Source organism: Tachyglossus aculeatus, chromosome 21 (genome assembly GCF_015852505.1).
Source record: "Tachyglossus aculeatus isolate mTacAcu1 chromosome 21, mTacAcu1.pri, whole genome shotgun sequence".
In the NCBI taxonomy this organism is placed as follows: Eukaryota; Metazoa; Chordata; class Mammalia; order Monotremata; family Tachyglossidae; genus Tachyglossus; species Tachyglossus aculeatus.
The window spans coordinates 18,041,216-18,060,986 of NC_052086.1; the positions used below are offsets into that span (position 1 = coordinate 18,041,216).

The 19,771-nt window shown below is 40.8% G+C and overlaps 1 protein-coding gene across 1 annotated transcript in view; it reads left to right on the forward strand.

The window, feature by feature from the left end:
* Nucleotides 1–11,684, forward strand: part of LOC119942091 (sodium/glucose cotransporter 1) — a 70,662-nt gene extending 58,978 nt beyond the window's left edge. The window contains exons 12-15 of the mRNA XM_038762747.1: nucleotides 1,870–2,038; nucleotides 5,793–6,008; nucleotides 6,990–7,101; nucleotides 9,843–11,684. Of these exons, the coding sequence (XP_038618675.1) occupies nucleotides 1,870–2,038; nucleotides 5,793–6,008; nucleotides 6,990–7,101; nucleotides 9,843–10,066 (721 nt within the window). The 3' untranslated portion in view covers nucleotides 10,067–11,684. The remainder of the gene's footprint in view (nucleotides 1–1,869; nucleotides 2,039–5,792; nucleotides 6,009–6,989; nucleotides 7,102–9,842) is intronic.
* The last annotated feature ends 8,087 nt before the right edge of the window (nucleotides 11,685–19,771 follow it).

Consider the following 19,771-nt stretch of genomic DNA (forward strand, 5'->3'; position numbering starts at 1 on the left):
TGGAGAGAACGGATGAGGAAACTGAGGCAAGTTCAGTGACTTGCACAAGTTTACATGCAACCGCGTTTCAGAACCAGATTAGGTTTGGATTCCTGACTTCCAGTTGTGTGCTCTTTCTATTAGGCCACACACCTTCTCATGTACCAATGTTGACATATATTAATGCTGATCTTCAGCTACCATTCTGTTGACACATGAGTGTTACATGCAATTTTCAATAACCTAGAAAGGCCGAGTAGCATATTCTAATTTGAGGATTTGGGCATTCAATATTAAATTCATGGACATAAAAATGATCTAGAAGAGAACAAGTTTTAATATCCCACTTATTTTTGAGCCAGCAACACGGCCTAACAGAACAAACATGGAGCTGGGAGTCAGAGGACCCGGTTCTAATCCCCGCTCTGCCACTTGCCCGATTGACTGATTGCATCCAAAGCGTCCAGTACAAAGGGACATATAAGCACATACACCACACCCTTACTTCTCTCCCCTATAAATATCATCTTTTCTCTCAGAATGCTTTCCTTCTGGGAATCACTTCCCTAGATAATCAGTTCCTTCTTTTTCCTCAATATCAGACAGAGGAGAACTGAGAAACCCTCTTATATACTAATTTTAGTGTCAACCAGGTGGACTACGTAGGCTCTGCCATCAACACCTGTCTCGCCTCCAAACTCTTACCCACATCCTACCTCTGGCCTGGAATGCCATCCCTCCTCCTATCAGACAGATAATTGCTCTTCCCCACTTTAAAGTCTTATTGAAAACACATTTCCTCCAAGAAGCCTTCCCTGACTTCCCCCACTCCCTTCTGCGTTGGCCTGACTTGCTCCTTTCATTCATCCTCTCTCCCATCCCCACGACGCATATGTATAGATCTGTTATTTATTTATTTATTTTAGTGTCTGTCTCCCCCCTCTAGACTGTGAGCTCATTTTGGGCTGGGAATGTGTCTGTTGGTTGTTGTATTGTACCCTCCCAAGCACTTAATACAAAGCTTTGCACACAGTAAGCATTCAATAAGTATGATTGAATGAATGAATGAATCATTCACTAAATATTTTACTTCTCCTCAGCAGCCTTGTCCATAAAATGGGGATTCAATGGCTATAGAACCTCCATTTTAGACCATAAGCCCCATGTGGGACAGGGACTATGTTCAGCCTAATTAGCTTGCATCTTCCCCAGCACTTAGAACAATGCTTAGTATATAGCAGGGCTTAATGAATACCACAAATATTATTATTAATATCATCATTATCATTATTATAATCAACCATTTGAAATAACTTTGTGAAACAAAATAACTTTGTGAAACAAATCTACTTTGATATTCATGACTAGATACTTTACTATCCCAAATAAAGGTGATATCTATGGAGTATCTTATACTGTATCTATTCTGGCTCTTAACATTGTGCTTGGCACAAAGTAAATGCTTAATCAGTCAATCAGTGGCATTTATTGAGTGCTTACTATGTGCAGAGCATTGTGCTAAATACTTGGGAAAGTACAATAAGTACCATCATTATTATTGTTATTATTATTGGGCAAATGTATGCTTATTGAGATAAACCACACTTAACAATCCTTATTCTGAGCCTAGGTATGCCATAGTGCATTTGGGATGGGTTGACAACCACCTTGGATACTTCAGAACAAAAAAGTTACTAGCAATCGAAGAAGCAGTCAATGATCTGAGATCAGTAGGCCAAAAGATAACCAACCCCATCAAAGTAAAATAGCGATAATATGTGTTTTTGCTTATTATATGAATTGATTAATGCTGGTTGCTTTTCGTGATTATTTGGGAGGGGGGGCAAATATCTGGCTTCTTGGAATTTAATGAACTGGTTTTATTTGCAGGATATTTATGGTAGGACTGATTTTCGTTAGCATCGCTTGGGTGCCCATTGTGCAGTCAGCTCAAAGTGGACAGCTCTTTGACTATATCCAGTCAATCACCAGCTATTTGGGCCCCCCCATTGGTGCTGTTTTCCTGCTGGCTGTTTTCTGCAAGAGGGTCAACGAGCCTGTGAGTAGCATAGAGGGTTTCTAAAGAAACAGAAAGATTATTTCCTGTTCCCACTGTTATTTATAAGTACCATTCTCTAAAGGAGCTATTTTTTCTTAAGTTTTTCAATAGCCCGTCATTTGAAAATTTGCTCCCAGTTAAATAGATAACTATCTGATCTCAGTAGGGTATACATGCAGATTAGACCCAGTTCCCATCCCTCACTAAGGTGTACAGTCCACGGACCCAAGTGTACACTCAATAACCCTGCTGTCTGAAATGTCAGGAGAGCTAAAGTGTGATATCTGACTGAGCCCCCTTTTTCCTCTCCCCCTTCCCACCCCCCTTCCCCTTCCCACAGCACCTGTATATACGTTTGTACAGATTTTTTACTCTATTTATTTTCCTTGTACATATTTACTATTCTATTTATTTTGTCAATGATGTGCATCTAGCTTTACTTCTATTTATTCTGATGACTTGACACCTGACCTCATGTTTTGTTTTGTTTTGCTGTCTGTCTCCCCCTTCTAGACTGTGAACCCGTTGTTGGGTAGGGACCGTCTCCATAGGTTGCCAACTTGTACTTCCCAAGTGCTTAGTACAGTGCTCTGCACACAGTAAGCGCTCAATAAATACGATTGAATATTCGAATGTGATCGATCTTATCAGAATTGATTTCACATCTCCCAGTGAATGGCTATAGTAGGGTTTGACCCCAGCCCCATAGTGCTTCTGTAATTATCCTCATGCTCTACTCTTTTCCCTCTCCTCTAGACTGTGAGCTCGTTGTGGGTGGGGAATGTGACTGTTTATTGTTATATTGTACTCTCCCAAGCACTTAGCACAGTGCTTTGCACACAGTAAGCTCTCAATAAATATGATTGAATGAATGAATCTGTAATTTATGGATAATTCCTCCAACACACAGGGTCACGGAACATAAACACATATACTTCACCCTTACTTCCCTGCCCTCCATAACTCTTATCTTTGTTCTCAGAATATTTTCCTCCTGAGTAGCACTTTCCTAGACAATTGGGTTCTTCCCTCTCTTTTCTTCAAGATCAGACAGAGGAGACTAGGGAGTCCCTCTTATACATTCAGAGTCAGCCTTTTCCATCATTCACTAAACACATGGGCATTCCTTACAGTATTCCCTTTCTTGCTTTAATTAGCAAGTTAGGTATGCGGCCCTGAGACCTTGATGATGATAATGGTATTTGTTAAGGTCTTACTGTGTGCCAAGCACTGCATTAAGTGCTGGGGTAGATACAAGATAATCACGTTGAACAGCGTGCTGAGGTGGATAGAGCATGGGCCTGGGAGACAAAAGGTCATGGGTTCTAATCACGGCTTCACCACTTGTCTGCTGCGTGACCTTGGTCAAGTCGCTTCACTTCTCTGTGCTTCAGTTCCCTCATCTGTAAAATGGGAATTGAGACTGTGAGCCCCATGTAGGACAGGGACTGTTTCCAACCTGACTAACTGGTATCTATCCCAGCACTTAGAATAGTGCTTGGTACGTAGTAAGCGCTTAACAAGTACCAATATTATTATTATTATTAACACAGTATGGCCTCAAATGGATCTCACAGCCTAAAAGACCTTGACTGTGACTATATGTTTTTCTGGAGTTCTGACTCCTTAACTCCAAATGTGGGAATGAAATCTTTTTTTACTAGATAGATGATCCCTTTTGTATGTGTATATATTGTTATCCTTCATACTCAAAGAAGGCATCTTTTGGTGCGTAGTACACATTTGAGGGCTGACTCTTGTGGGCAGTTATGTTTGTTCTTTATAGCATCTGGTGCTGTTCTGCATGTGAGATTAGTAGGAGTAACAAAGGCAGTGGTATTATTTGAACTGATAAAAAAAGATTTTTCAAAAGTTCATTCATTCAATCCTATTTATTGAGCATTTACAATGTGCAGATCGTTCTACTCAGCTTTTGGAAAAGTACAATTCAACAATAACTAGTGTCATACTTTGACCGCAGTGAGTTTATGACCTTGAGGGCTAGAGGAAATTGTCAGATTGATCATAACTCCAGAGTGCTGCTTAGGGTACAGTGATAAATTGTTGCCTGGAGAACAATGAAGCTGACTCCATAAGCTTGGGCCTCAGTACTTGCCTTCTAGTGGCTTGCAAACTAATGGGGGAAACAGATCAATAATTTACGAAGAAAGAGAGCAGGAGGAAGGACAAGCTGGTTGCAACACGAGAATGCCAGTATGAAAAGTTGGAAGGAAGGACAGCAGGACTTTCTGTGGATCTTTTTGAGCTTCTTGAGGTTGTTCCTCACAGTATAAATTTATTCAGGGGGACTATATCCATGGAGTGGAGATTATAGATGGGAAATTCCCTGAGAATTAACTTTAAATTTAGGAAAAAATCCACGCAAAGATGAAGTTCTCCCTTTCCCCCTTCAACACTGCCCTAGTTTGCCACCACCTAGAAACAATATAAAAATTGCCATTACTTGGTCAGACTAGTGGTCCAGCTCAATCTTCTGCCTCCAAATAGAAGAACTAGGAAGCTTAGAGGAACAGTGTAGAGCTCTCCCTTCCTGGCTTCTGCCCTAAAACTTTCATGCCTAACTTTCCTTTTTACTCCCGAACTTATTCCCTTGGAGGCCATAACAGGTCCTCACATTCTAGAATTTATCCAAACCCTTCATGAACCTGACATACTTTTGTCCAGAATGCCTTCTGGCAAGTATTCATTCATTCAATCGTATTTATTGAGTGCTTATTGTGTGCAGAGCACTGTACTAAGTGCTTTTGAAGTACAAATCGAAAACACATAGAGACGGTCCCCACCCAACAACAGGCTCACAGTCTAGAAAGGGGAGACTGACAAAACAAAACAAAACAAGTAGACAGGTGTCAATACCAACAGAAGAAATAGAATTATAGTTATATGCACATCATTAATAAAATAGAGTAATAAATATTTACAAATATACACAAGTGCTTTGGGGAGGGGAAGGGGGAAGGGTGGGGGAGATACAGTTTGACCCCCAGGAACTCCAAAAACAGTTTAGGTATATACTCAACTACCTAAATCCTATTACCAATACTTAGATTCTGAGGCAGCCCTGGGTCCCTCAGTTGCCCTAAATGGGGTACCGTGTCCTCAGTACTACTCGCTGGTCCCCAGGAGAAAATTAGGGGCATTCTGATAATCTATGTTCCCTCACTTTTTTATCCTTTGACATGCTAGAACACCCTTGAGTCTGTAACTAGTGATCAATTTGACAATGATGCCAAGATTTTATGAAAATGGGTATTCATTTCACAAGCAGCAGCGTGGCTTAGTGGAAAGAGCATGGGCTTCGGAGTCAGAGGTCATGGGCAAGTCACTTAAGTATCTGTGCCTGAGTTATATGTTGCCAATTTGTACTTCCCAAGCGCTTAGTACAGTGCTCTGCACATAGTAAGCGCTCAATAAATACGATTGATTGATTGATTGATTAACTGATTAACTCATCTGTAAAATGGAGATTGACTGTGAGCCCCACGTGGGACAACCTGATTACCTTATATCTACCCCGGCGCTTAGAACAGTGCTTGGCGCATAGTAAGCACTTAACAAAAACCATCATTATTATTATTAGTAGTATTAAGTGTATTCATCTATTGTACTTTCCCAAACTTAGTACAGTGCTGTGCACACAGTAAGTGCTCAATAAATCCGATTGAATGTTTGATTGATTGATCTCCTTGACCAAATTCATCTGTAACCTTGTCCTTGGGCCTTTGTTTTTCAGGGTGCCTTCTGGGGAATGGTCATTGGATTTCTTATTGGACTGTCTCGAATGTTATCAGAGTTTGCATATGGCACAAGCAGTTGTATGGAACCCTCCAAGTGTCCTGACATTATTTGTAAAGTGCACTACCTGTACTTCGCTATTATCCTCTTTGTCATTTCCGTTGTCATCATTCTGGTAATCTCCCTGTTAACTAAACCCATTCCTGATGAAAACGTAAGTATTTTCTTTGGGGTGCTTTATCTTATTTAGATAATTGACCCTTACTTTATGTTTTCCTTATATTCCAGCATGGCTAGAATCTTATGCGATCCATAACTTGATTTTTAAAAAGCAAACATTTTACCAGTTTTCCATTTTATAAATGTCTTCAAAAATTCTGGCCTGCTTTGGGTCCAAACAAAAAATAAATGACAAAATGTAAAGCAAGGGTTTTTCCGTCAGAGTCCTGACTATGAATTAAACTTAATGATTATGACCGAGTGGCATCACTGAAGCTAACCTAATGGGATTGACTACTTGATAATGAGAAAATGCATTTTATCCCCCTGCCACTATTTTCTCTTGAGGCAATATTTTAAAAAAAACTGAAATGAATATTTGCTAATAGACAAGGAGACTAGGTAACACCTCGTGGCTCAGTGGAAAGAGTATGGTCTTGGGAGTCAGAGGTTATGGGTTCAAATCCCAGCTCCGCCAATTGTCAGCTGTGTGACTTTGGGCAAGTCACTTAACTTCTCTGTGCCTCAGTTACCTCATCTGTAAAATGGGGATTAAGACTGTGAGCCCCATGTGGGACAACCTGATCACCTTGTATCCTCCTCAGAACTTAGAACAGTGCTTTGCACATAGTGAGCATTTAACAAATGCCATCATTACTATTATTATTATTAGTAGTAATATTTCCCATAGTGAGAATAGGCTTGAGCTGTGATGTATTTTGTATGTTTTATATATTATTTATCATTAATCTATCATTATTTATTTATTACATTATCATTATAATGTAATTATTTACACATTATCATTAATGTATCATTAATGAATTCAGTATGATTCAGTGGGAGGGGACAGAGGTAGGAAAGTTGGAGCCTTTTATGAGTTGGAATTAAACAAGGCTCCTCTTCTCCACTGACTGCTTTGTGCTCACTACTAGGGTTATAGCCTTGTTCAATTACTTATGCTCTCTTCTCATAGCTCTATCGTCTGGTTTGGAGTTTACGCAATAGAACAGAGGAACGTATTGATCTGGATGCCGGAGATAACAGTTTGGAGGACCAGAGGGAACAGGAAGAAAGCACTACAACAGGTGCTTGATGATTCTCATTCTACCATAATAATAATAATAATAATAATTCCTGCTTCTAGACAGTGATCATAATAATAGTAATTGTGTTTGCTAAGTGCTCGTTATGTGCCAGGCACTGTTCTAAGTGCGGGGGTAGATATAAGCTAATCTGTTTGGACACAGTCCATGTCCCATATGGGGTTCACAATCTTATTCCTCATTTTACAGATGAGGTAACTGAGGCCCAGAGAAGTTAAGTGACTCACCCAAGGTGACACAGCAGACAAGTGGTGGAGTCAGATTTAGAACCCAGATCCTTCTGACTCCCAGGTTCATGCTCTATCTGCTAGAGCACGTTCCTTCTCCTTTTATTTACTAATAATTCCGTGACCTCACTTGGGTATGCAGCAGGGGCAAACTGCAGCAAAGAAACCTGCTGTAGGATTCTCCCTGGCCATTTAGTGGGAGAAGCTCTCCCCTCTGCAGAGGTAGCAGAATCACTGTACCTTTGAGGCAGGGGACCCCCACGCCACCACCCCACCAAAAAAAAATCCCTGCTACACTCTAGGCTACTCCAACTTTCCCAAGCTGTACAATTTAAGGAATCTAGGGGGATGGTTCATAGAAAGGGGAGGAATTCTCTTTTCCTGGCTGCCTAGGGAAATGAAAGGATGAATATTGGGGTGGGGGAATATGAGTGTCAGAACCATGATTACATGAGCCACTATCCAGAGCCCAAAGAAGAGAATTGAACCGATTGTATATTTTTAGTGCCTGTCTTCCTTAAAGGTAGGGATCATAGCTACTCAGTTATATTGTACACCCCAAGCAGTCAGTCCGTCATATTTATTGAGTGCTTACTGTGTGCAGAGCACTATACTAAGCGCTTGTGAGAATACAAAATATAACAACATAACAGATACATTCCCTGCCCACAACGAGCTTACTTATAGTCTAGAGGGGAATCAATCAATCAATCAATCATATTTATTGAGCACTTACTGTGTGCAGAGCACTGTATTAAGCACTTGGGAAGTACAAGTTGGCAACATATACAGACAGTTCCTACCCAACAGTGGGCTCACAGTCTAGAAGACTGTACACTTAGTACAGTGCACTGTTTCACAATATGAGTTCTGTAGACACTATAGATTGATTAACATATTTCTTAAACAAGCTAGTTTGTGATATTATTGTTCGTGGTATTTATTTAGTGCTTCCTATGTGCCAAAGCCTATGGTAGGAACAAAATAATCAAAATCTGCCCCACGTGGGGCTCACTTACACTGAGAGCCCCATACGGGACCAGGGACTGTGTCTACCCTGATTAATTTGTATATACCACAGCACTTAGAACAGTGTTTGACACATAGTAAGTGCTCAACAAATGCAAAATAATAATGATAAAAGTAACAATAATAATAACAGTGCTCAAAATGAAAGCAGTAGGGAGAACAGGTATATTATCTCTATTTTACAGAGAGGTAACTGGAGCACATAGAGGTTAAGTAACTTGCCTAAGATCACACAGGAGATCAGCGGCAGAGATGGGATTAGAAGTCAGGTCTTCTGTCTCCCAGTCCCGTACTTTTTCCACGAGGCCACGCTAATTCCTATGAATGATGACCATCAAGAATTTGCTTGGTAACTTGTTACAGTACCTCAGAAGGAAGAGTGCTATAAAAGGAACAGTAGGTCAGTCACATTCATGGTTGCTTGAGATCAATCAGTAAATCAGTCAAAGGTATTTATCGAGCACTTACTGTGTGCAGAGCACTGTACTAAGCTCTTGGGAGAGTACAATACAACAGAACTGGTAGACACAATTCCTGCTCACAGGGTCTGTCTACGGGGGAGACAGACATTAAAATAGATTATAGACCGGCCCACGTCCTTCCCCTGGCCTGGAAAGCCCTCCCTCCACTCATCAGCCAAGCTAGCTCTCTTCCTCCCTTCAAAGCCCTACTGAGAGCTCACCTCCTCCAGGAGGCCTCCCCACACTGAGCCCCCTTTTTCCTCTCCTCCTCCCCATCCCCCCCACCCTACCTCCTTCCCCTCCCCACAGTACTTGTATATATTCGTACAGATTTATTCCTCTATTTATTTTACTTGTACATATTTACTATTCTATTTATTTTGTCAATGATGGGCATATAGCTATAATTCTATTTGTTCTGATGATTTTGACACCTGTCTACGTGTTTTGTTTTGTTGTCTGTCTCCCGCTTCTAGACTGTGAGCCCGTTGTTGGGTAGGGACTGTCTCTATATGTTGCCAACCTGTACTTCCCAAGTGCTTAGTACAGTGCCCTGCACACAGGAAGTGCTCAATAAATACGATTGAATGATTGATTGAATGGATAGGGGAAATAACAGAGTATAAGAATATTTTCTCCTGTGGGGTTGGAGTAAGTATCAAAGTGTTTACAGGGTACTCGGCAAAAGTTTTTAGCTAGAGGGGTTTTTCAGCTATGGCACTTGGCAGCAACAATTTAAAAATTACCTTCATCTTTGAAACTTGCAGGATCTGACACGAAGATTTACAGGTCATCCATTCACATGCTCACTGTTGCTTAGCTTTCTCTTTCTCTGAAGAGCTATTCTGCATACTTTTCATTTCTGCTGATTTCTGATCCCGTCCAAGGGAGCTATTCCTAGGCACTGCTGTCCTCCAGAGAGAACATTTCTCTAGGAAATTGGGACATTGATACTTTGGAGTTCCACTCTTAATTTCAAGGCTTTTCCTCTTTCTCTTCAAAACAGACATAGAAGTTGCTGACGAAAACCCGGGATGCCTCAAAAAAACCTATTCTTTGTTCTGTGGTTTGGATCAGAAGAAAGGTTCCAAGATGTCTAAAGAAGAGGAAGAAGCTATGCAGATGAAGCTGACAGACACTTCAGAAAAGCCCCTTTGGAGAAATGTGGTGAACATCAATGGCATCATTCTACTGGCTGTGGCTGTTTTTTGCCATGGTTATTTTGCATAAGTCTGCCTGTGCTGCACAGTATGGTTATGAAGGCTTGAATCACTTTATTCCTCTTCCCTTTAAGATTGCACTATGGGTTAAAGGGAGATGGATTTAGTTGTAAACTACTTTTAGATAGAAGCATTTGTATATTTGTGACCTAAAGATTTGTTAATGAAACAATGATCTTTGTTGTTGTTTTTAAAATTTTAAATACATGAAATAGCATACTTTCCAGAATTTCAGGAGGCAAAGTTCCATTTGGTATCATATTGAATATGGAGATTAGAAAGACCTCTGTTCCCCCGAGACTCAATTTATTGAATCTCAACTGCTCTCATTGCATAAGCATTGATTTTCTCTTAAAATTTTAATTCAGAATTCCGTCTCTATGGATACTTTTCTTTTTTCTTGTGTTTTCTCTATGTTAAAATAATGTTAGAATAAGAATGTTAATATTCTTTCACGACACACCTTCCCCTTTCTTTGGATTCCCAGGCCTCATCTCCTTAAAATGCCTCTTACCTCCCACGATTGCCATTAATCTAGAAGCATTTGCACTATGTCCAATATTTTTACTCTAATAGTACGGCACTTGGGTGGGCACTACAATTGTTCATGACCAGGGCTTTTTTTGTCTGTAGAAACTTGCTACTACCCAGGGAGGGCCAAGAAAAGGGGGGAAATTCTGAGAGAAACGTTCTGCCCACCACCACTAAAAATCTGTCCAGATTTCAGGCAACCTCCACTATAGACAGAATTATGGATAGGAAGCGATGATCTGTTTCAATTGTACAGTCTCAAGGTGGCACTAAAATGTTCCTTTCTTTTCCATTTATTGGTGTGTGATTAGAAAGATGGGTGTATACTTTTCACTTCAGTTAGGTCTGCGTTGCCAAAGGTAGTGCTTTGCCTCCAACACCAACATTTTTGGGAAGAATTTTCTTTCACAATCAGGCTCAGACCTAGAAGTTGAAAATTCTGCAAACATTTTTGCCAATTTTAAAACAAATCAATCGGTAGTATGTGTTAAGTGCTTACTACGAGCAGATACCAAGCAAATGGGCGAGTGCAGAGAATTAATAGACCCGATAATAATAATAATGTTGGTATTTGTTAAGGGCTTACTAAGCACTGTTCTAAGTGCTGAAGGAGCTTACAATCTACCAGGGGAGTTAAACACTGAAATCAAAGATAGAAGGAAGTAGTAGAATATAAAGATATGCATAAAGTGCTGCAGTGTACTTAAGTGCTAGGGTGACATAGACGTGTTAAAATGATAGTTGGGAGATAGACACTTGTGAGATTAGAAATCATATGGGGAAGATTTCCTGGGGAACGGAGGATGCCAAAGGGAAAGGAGTTGCAGGCAAGAAGGAGGGTGTAAGCAAGAGATCTGTGGTGGGAGCTGTGAGAATAAGACAAGTAGGTTAACTTGAGAAAAATGAAGAGTGGGAGCTGGGGTCTGGTGGGAAAAGAGAGTTGAGATAGCAATAGTGAGATAGCAAGAGTAGATAGGGAAGGCAGATTAGAAAAACGGTCCAGTCAGCAGAGTATGGCCCCAAATTGGGATTGATTAAAGGCCAGGAAATCAGTGTGGAGGCTAATGCAGGAGTTAAGTTGGCTAGTTGGGTGGCCAGTTATGATTATTTACCTTAAAGTTCAAACATCGGTGTCTCTTTAGCTTCTCCAAGCATTTCTTTCGGTCTCATCACCACTGTACTTCCACCCTTCGGTACTTCCATCACTGGGTAAAAGGCATTGGTGTCAACTGTTCAGTAAGGAGAATGAGACTAGAAAATATTTTAGACGATCTCCATTATGGACAGAATGTCTCGAGGTGGAGAAAAGGTGTTCTTTTATTTTCCATTTTTTTGTCGTGTGACTAGAAAGATGGGCATGAACTTTTCACTCCAGTTAGGTCAGTGTTGTCAAGTATACAAAATAATTGTAGACTGTTTCTGCAAATGGAATTCTTGATCCCTTTTTCTCTTATTTCCTTTGAGCACAAGTAATTACTTCATTTCTTTAATGAAAAATTGATTTTAAAAATAATTAGTGTAATATAACCCCTCCGGAGAAAGGTGAATGTCGTACTGATATTAACTGTAACCTGTTCAGGTTCTTTAAATATGACTCTGGAATTTTAATAAGAGATTGGGTTCTGAGATGAACGAGAGAAAATGTTTGTAGTCATGGGTGTTAATTTAAAAGAAAGGCCTGAGTATGGAGGATTCCAGAGAGCAAGAAGAGGCTGAATGCTTTTTCAACCCTGAAGAGAAAAAAAAAATGGAAGGGAAATTTGATTTCACTTCTAATTTCTCTTTGACCCACTAAGTGATGGGTAAATATCTGGAACCAATCTGTGTATCACAGTCCTCAGTGAAGTAGACAGTATGTTGCAGTATACATCGATTATGCCTGTGCTCCTGCTGGTTAAAGAAAGGGAAGAAGAGAGTATTGGTTGGTGTAGCAAAGGATTACTCAATATTTTATGTTATGTTTCTAGCTTTGCTACTGGCTTCTCTCATAAATTAAGGCAGATCGCTTAACATTGCTATTTACTTTTTCTAGCCTTAAAACTTGGGGTAAGCAATATCTGACATCTACCTCAGAGGGCGTCACAAGGTTATTTTATAAAGTGTTTGTGAGGTTTTCAAAGGAAAAATGTTGTAACAATAAAATATACTGCATTCATTGTGTTGTCATAGAGAAAAAAAAATTCAATTCTCATTTGTTTTCCAATAGTTGTAGACATAGTTGAATAGTCTCCTTTTTGGAATTCTGTGACTGATATAATTAGTAAACGTATTTTTTAAGATCCCAGACATTTGTAACCAAAGGGTACCAAGTTCAGCTCTTCTTTGAACAAGGACTATAAGCAACATTTCAAGGATGCTGAAACAAGCAGTGATGTGGATGGGATGTGATTTATAGTTTAGTCCCATCTCCTCTCCAGTGCAAATGTTGCAACTGGGTTCCATAGGTGGAGATGAGTTTTGGGCAAGTCACTTCACTTCTCTGGGCCTCAGTGACCTCATCTGTAAAATGGGCATTAAGAATGTGAGCCCTATGTGGGACAGGGACTGTGTCCAACCTGATTACCTTGTATCTACCCCTAGAACAGTGTTTGGCACATAGTAAGTGCTTAACAAATACCATCATTATTATTCCTGTGCTTAGAACAGTGCTTTGCACATAGTAAGTGCTTAACAAATACCATCATTATTATAGTAATAATGGCATTTATTAAGCACTTACTATGTGTGAATCACAGTTCTAAGTGCTGTGGCTATCAAAAGAGAACTCCAGACATAAATGGAATTAGAATCATCCTAGCTATACTGGGATAAAATATGTTAGAATCTTAAGCAGTGGTAGAACGACCTAATTGTTCGCAGAATTAAAAGCCTTAGTTGGTCAGGAAAATCAAATAAAGTGAACTGGTGAGCAGTTTTCTTAGTAAATGGTGCGTGTCTCTTATGGAGGTGACAATGAGGGGCATCTGTGTAAAAGACATCCACCAATCGTGGAACCTTATTGGTTTCTAAGTGCAATTCATGACATTCAAAAAGACTCTTTTTTTGGACTCATTACCTTAGAGAGCATCTCACCTTGTTTTCTTGAAAGCACCTCACACTGTTTTCTCATGTAGGTCACAGAACAGAAGTCAGTGTCATTGGTGCCAAGATATCAACCACACATGTAAGCCAAGTACTGCCTACGCTCCAGTGAGCAACATCCAACTTTATAATTCTTCTCATGCTCTAATCTAGAAGCATTTTTAATTACTGATATTCAGGATTCACTATACAAAGCTTTTTACATTTGTTTCTATAATTAATGAAAGGACAAAGGGTAAAAAGATCCAAAAACTTGACTTTTGTATATTTTATTTCTATATTTTGTACAGTGGGTACCCAAGGAAAATCGCAAAGGGTGCATCTTTTGTAAATCAAATAAAATATTGTTAACATTTATTATGACTCATTTTTCTGCATTAAAAAGGTAAGGATATTATATGCATTTAAATTGGGATTAAGCTTTTGCCACTATTGTTTGCATTTCTACCAATTTACATACAGTGCCTAATTGCCTAGTGGTTAAGACATTGGCTTCTTAAACCAGGGATTTGGGGTTTATGTGGAGGGGAGGGTGGATTTAATTGCTTAGAGAAACAGCATGGCTTGGGTATTAATCCAGGTTCCTCCACTTGTCTGCAGTGTGACACTGGGCAAGTTACTTCACTTCTCTGTGCCTCAGTTACCTCATCTGTCAAACGGGGATTAAGACTGTGAGCACCATGTGGGACAGGGACTGTGTCCAACCTGGTTTGCTCATATCGATCCCAGCACTTCGTACAGTGCTTGGCACATAGTAAACGTTTTACAAATACCACCCTTATTATTATTATTGTTATTATCGTTATACGTTACCCCCATCTCCACCACACCAATCATGACAACTCTGGTATACACAGCCAGTTCTCCTACGTAAGGACTGATCGGTGCTTATAAGCCAGGTCTGGCTCAAAAACCCTGCGACATCTTGATCCGAAATTGGACACTTCTCCTTGGATCAATTGTCACTTAACTGGATCTCATAATTAACTCCCTCACTTTTGTTCTGGCAAATGCTTGGTCCAAATCAGAACTGGTAGGAAAGAGTGAAAGCCAACTGTAAGTGACAGATAGCTCCCCTCTTCAGTACATTTTAAAGAAGGTTAAGGTGGGTCAGTGACAGTTGAAATCTCAGTTTAATCAATCAGTCAATCATATTTATCGAGCACTTACTATGCACAGAGCACTGTATTAATCACTTGGGAGAGGGCAATACAATAATAATAATAATGATGGCATTTATTAAGCGGTTACTATGTGCAAAGCACTGTTCTCAGCGCTGGGGAGGTTACAAGGTGATCAGGTTGTCCCACAGGGGACTGATAGTCTTAATCCCCATTTTACAGATGAGGTAACTGAGACTCAGAGAAGTTAAGTGACTTGCCCAAAGTCACACAGCTTATTGGCAGAGCCGGGATTCAAACCCATGACCTCTGTCTCTAAAGCCCGTGCTCTTTCCACTGAGCCATGCTGCTTCTCACAGAGTTGGTAGAAACTTTCCCTGTCCACAAAGAGTTTACAGACAACTGGGAGAGAAACACATTAAAATAAATTTCAGATAGGGGAAATGGCAGAGTATGAAGATCTATATATAAGTGCTGTGAGGTTGGGGTGAATATCCAGTGCTCAAGGGGTACAGATCCAAATGCACAGTTGCCAGTCAGGTGGGCAAGAAGCTTTGTGCTCAGAACTGGATGCCTCATCCATAGGAAAGCAAAGGAATTCTTTGTTGACTGCCTTAAAGTCCAGCAATTATAAGTATTTTCCATATTTGTATGAAAAATGTTCCAGAGCAGATCTATTGTCTGCCTTGAAAATGTATATTTACAAAACAGGTGCCTTTGTGCCCTTCAGGTCTCTATTAGTTAATCTCTTTTGAATAGTGTTCTTATCTTTCATAAATATTAGGTTTTCTAGTCTCCAATCAATCAATCAATCAATCGTATTTATTGAGCGCTTACTGTGTGCAGAGCACTGTACTAAGCACTTGGGAAGCATAAGTTGGCAACATATAGAGATGGTCCCTACCCAACAGTGGGCTCACAGTCTAGAAGGGGGAGACAGAGAACGAAACAAAACATATTAACAAAATAAAATAAATAGAATAGATATGTACAAGTAAAATAAATAAATAAATAGAGTGATAAATATGTACAAACATATATACATATACACAGGTCTCCACTTGTCTCAACTGAAGGTGTGGTGGATGCAATAGAAATGAAGATCAATAGAATTCAAATTTGATCTGAACTAAATAGGAAAACTGGAAATGAAATATCACTATCCTTATAATAGCTCTCTGAAGGTTGTTCTGTTTATAAAATTGTCATTCCTTAGATAATCAACTGATCAATCAATGGTATTCATTGAGCACTTACTGTGTGTTCAGAGTGCTGTAATAAACATTTGAGAGAGTACAATGCAACTAAGTAGCTTGATAGTAACAGATGTATTCCTCATTCAGTGTTGGAGTCCTCTGGGGGAAGTTGGACTTTTGTTCAGGGGAACTGGTCTACCAGGAATTCAAGAATCAGTGTGCTTCTCCTCTAGACTGTAAGCTCTTTACGGGCAAGGAGCATATCTGCTAATTCTGTTGTATTGCACTCTCCCAAGAGCTTAGTACAATGCTCTACACATAGTAAGTGCTCAATAAATATCATTTTTTAACTGACTGATTTACTCATTTATTCTATTGTAGTTATTGAGCCCTTACTGTGTGAAGAGCACTGTGCTAAGTACTTGGAAAGTACAATTCAGCAATAAAGAGAGAATCCCTACCCACACTGTGCTTACAGTCTAGAAGGGGGGAGACAGACATTAAAACAAGTAAACAGGCATAAATATAAATAAATAGAATTATAGATATATACACATGATAATGGTTTTTAAGTGCTTACTATGTGCCAAGCACTGTTCTAAGTGCTCAAAAGAAGTAAACAGGCATCAATACAAATAAATAGAATTATAGATATGTACATATATACACAAGGGCTGTGCTGCGGGGAGAGGGGAATAGAGCAAAGGGAGCACGTCAGGGTGATGCAGAGGAGAGGGGGAGCTGAGGAAAAGGGGGGCTTAGTCGGGGAGGGCCTCTTGGAGGAGGTGAGGCTTCAGTTGGGCTTTGAAGGGGGGAAGTGTGATTGGGGGATTTGAGGAGGGAGGGCATTCCAGGCCAGAGGTAGGACGTGGGCCAGGGGGTCGACGGCGGGACAGGCGAAAACAAGGCTCAGTGAGAAGGTTAGCTGCACCAGAGGAGCGGAGTGTACGGGCTGGGTTGGAGAAGGAGAGAAGAAAAGTGAGATAAGATTAGGTTCTGTTGAGTTTCCCAGATAATTGGAAACATGGTGACTATTGACTGATCCCTCTCTTTCAAGCCCCATACACAGTCTGTTATCAAAGACTGTTTGCTCTTCCTTCTTGACATTTCAATCAATCAATCATATTTATTGAGCACTTACTATGTGCAGAGCACTGTACTATGCACTTGGGAGAGTACAATACAACAGAGTTGGTAGACACTCTCCCTCCTCACAATGAGTTTACAATCTAGAAGGGGAGACAGACATTAAAAGGAATTACAGCTATATACATAAGTGCTGTGGGGCTGAGGTTAGGGTGAATTAAAAGTTCAAATCCAACTGCAAAGGTGATGCAGCAGGGAGAGGGAGTAGTGAAAATGAAGGCTTAGTAGGGGAAGTCCTCTTGGAGGAGATGTGATTTTAGTAAGACTTTGAAGGTGGGGAGACTGATGATCTTTTGGATATGAAGGGGTGGGTGTTCCAGTTCAGAGGCAGGACATGTGCAAGGGGTTGGCAGCAAGACTGATAATAATAATAATAATGATGGTATTTATTAAGTGCAAAGCACTGTTCTAAGCGCTGAGGAGGTTACAAGGTGATCAGGTTGTCCCACATCGGGCTCACAGTCTTAATCCCCATTTTACAGAAGAGGTAACTGAGGCACAGAGAAGTTAAGTGACTTGCCCAAAGTCACACAGCTGACAATTGGCGGAGCTGGGAGTTGAACCCATGACCTCTGACTCCAAAGCCCGTGCTCTTTCCACTCAGCCACGCTGCTTGATGAGATTGAGGTACAGGGTTGTACTTCAGAATTTCCAGAATCATTTCCAGAATCATTTCCAGAGTCTGCCTCTCGATCCAAATGTCACCACACCAGCCCAATCACTTATCATGTCCTTTCTCTGCCTCCAATGTCCCCTCTCCAGTTCATACTTTACTCTGTCTGGAACATTTTTCTGCATTTTCCCACTCTTCAAAAGCCTAAAATGGTTTTGTTCCTTTTCAAAGCCTAAAATGGTTTTGTTCCTCTCTATATCAGGCAGAAAGTCCCAACCATCAGCTTCAAGTCACTCAACCAGCTCTCTCCCTCCTATTTATCCACTCTCTTTTCCCCTTACTTTCCACCTCCCAGGCTTCATTCCTCTCCAGCTAATCTCACTGCACCCCTCTCTCTCTCACCTATCCTACTCTCTACCCTATGATCATGCCTTCTTTCCTGCCTGGAATTCCAATCCCCTTAACACCCAAAAGACCACTATTCTCCCTATCTCTAAAGCTCTTCCGACTACATGTCTTTTGGAGGCCTCCCCTGATTCATTTCTCATCTCCTCACCCTACATAATAATTGTGGTATTTGTTAAGCACTTACTATGTGCCAGGCACTGTACTAAGTGCTGGGGTGGATACAAGCAAATTGGGTAGGAGACAGTCCCTGTCCCACGTGGGGCTCACAGTCTCAATCCCCATTGTACAGATGAGGGAACTGAAGCCCAGAGAAGCAAAGTGACTCACCCAAGGTCACACAGTAGACAAGGGGTGGAGCTGGGATTAGAACCCAAGACCTCGTGAGTCCCAGGCGTGTTCTCTTTCCATTACACCATGCTGCTTCTCCCAATCCACCCAAACTGCCTCTTCAGCACTTCCACCTGCACTTTAAGCACTCAGGTACTCACTCCTCTTTCCCTCCCTCCCCCAGTACATACGTAGATATCTTTATAGTACATTACCTCCTCATATCAGTAATTTATTTTGGTGTGTAGTCTACTTAACTTCTCTGTGCCTCAGCTATTTCATGTGTAAAATGGAGATTAAGACAGTGAGCCCAATAAGGGACACCTTCTATACTGTGAGCCCACTGTTGGGTAGGGACCATCTCTATATGTTGCCAACTTGTACTTCCCAAGCGCTTAGTACAGTGCTATGCACACAGTAAGCACTCAATAAATAAAATTGAATGAATTAACACAATTGCCTGTGTCTACCCTAGCACTTAGTACAGTGTTAGCACTGTACACTGTAGTCCTAGCTCATAGTACACCCTTGAATACCACAGTAATTTTCATTATAATCTCTTCCACTAGATTGTAATACCTTCTGGGGGCAGGATATTCATTCTATTGTAGTCAATCAAGTGCTTAGTCTAGTGCTCTGCACACAGTAGGTGCTCACTAAATACTATGGATTAAATTCAAATTTAAGTAAACCTTCAGAGCCCAATTTTCTATGTTTCTATGGTGTTAAAGTTCTTGTTTGGTAGAGTAGTTCAGCTCCTTAAATTTAAGGTGGCGCTAGGTTGTAATTTCCTTGAGGGCAGGAATAAAATCTACCAATTATTGTACTCTCCCAACCACTTAGTACAGTTCTCTGTTAACTGTGAGTGCTCAATAAAAGTCGCTGATCGATTGACTGAGCTTGGGAAGGTTAGATCCATGGTCCTACGTTGTCAGAGCTCAATGCTGGAAGTGAGACAATTAAGGTAAGGGGTTTGTGTGCGGGGGGGCCTAGTGTAGTTGACTTTGGGTCTCACCTACATGCTCCAGACTCCTGCAGGTTGAGGAGGGGGATCGGGGGGCTTCGTCTGTCACACTTGGAGAGAGTCAGTCCAGAAATGGTGCCCCCAAGACTGGCTCATGTCAGAAGCGGCCTGCCCTTGGTGTGGGGGGTGACTCTACCTGATCTGATGGCGCCCTGGAAGATGGAGGGGCAGCCACAGAGGAGGAGGATGAGGAGGAGGAGGAGGATGAGGAGGGGGAGCTTGCCTCCCAAACATTGACTGCCCTGCTTTGCAGCATTTCCTTTTCAGT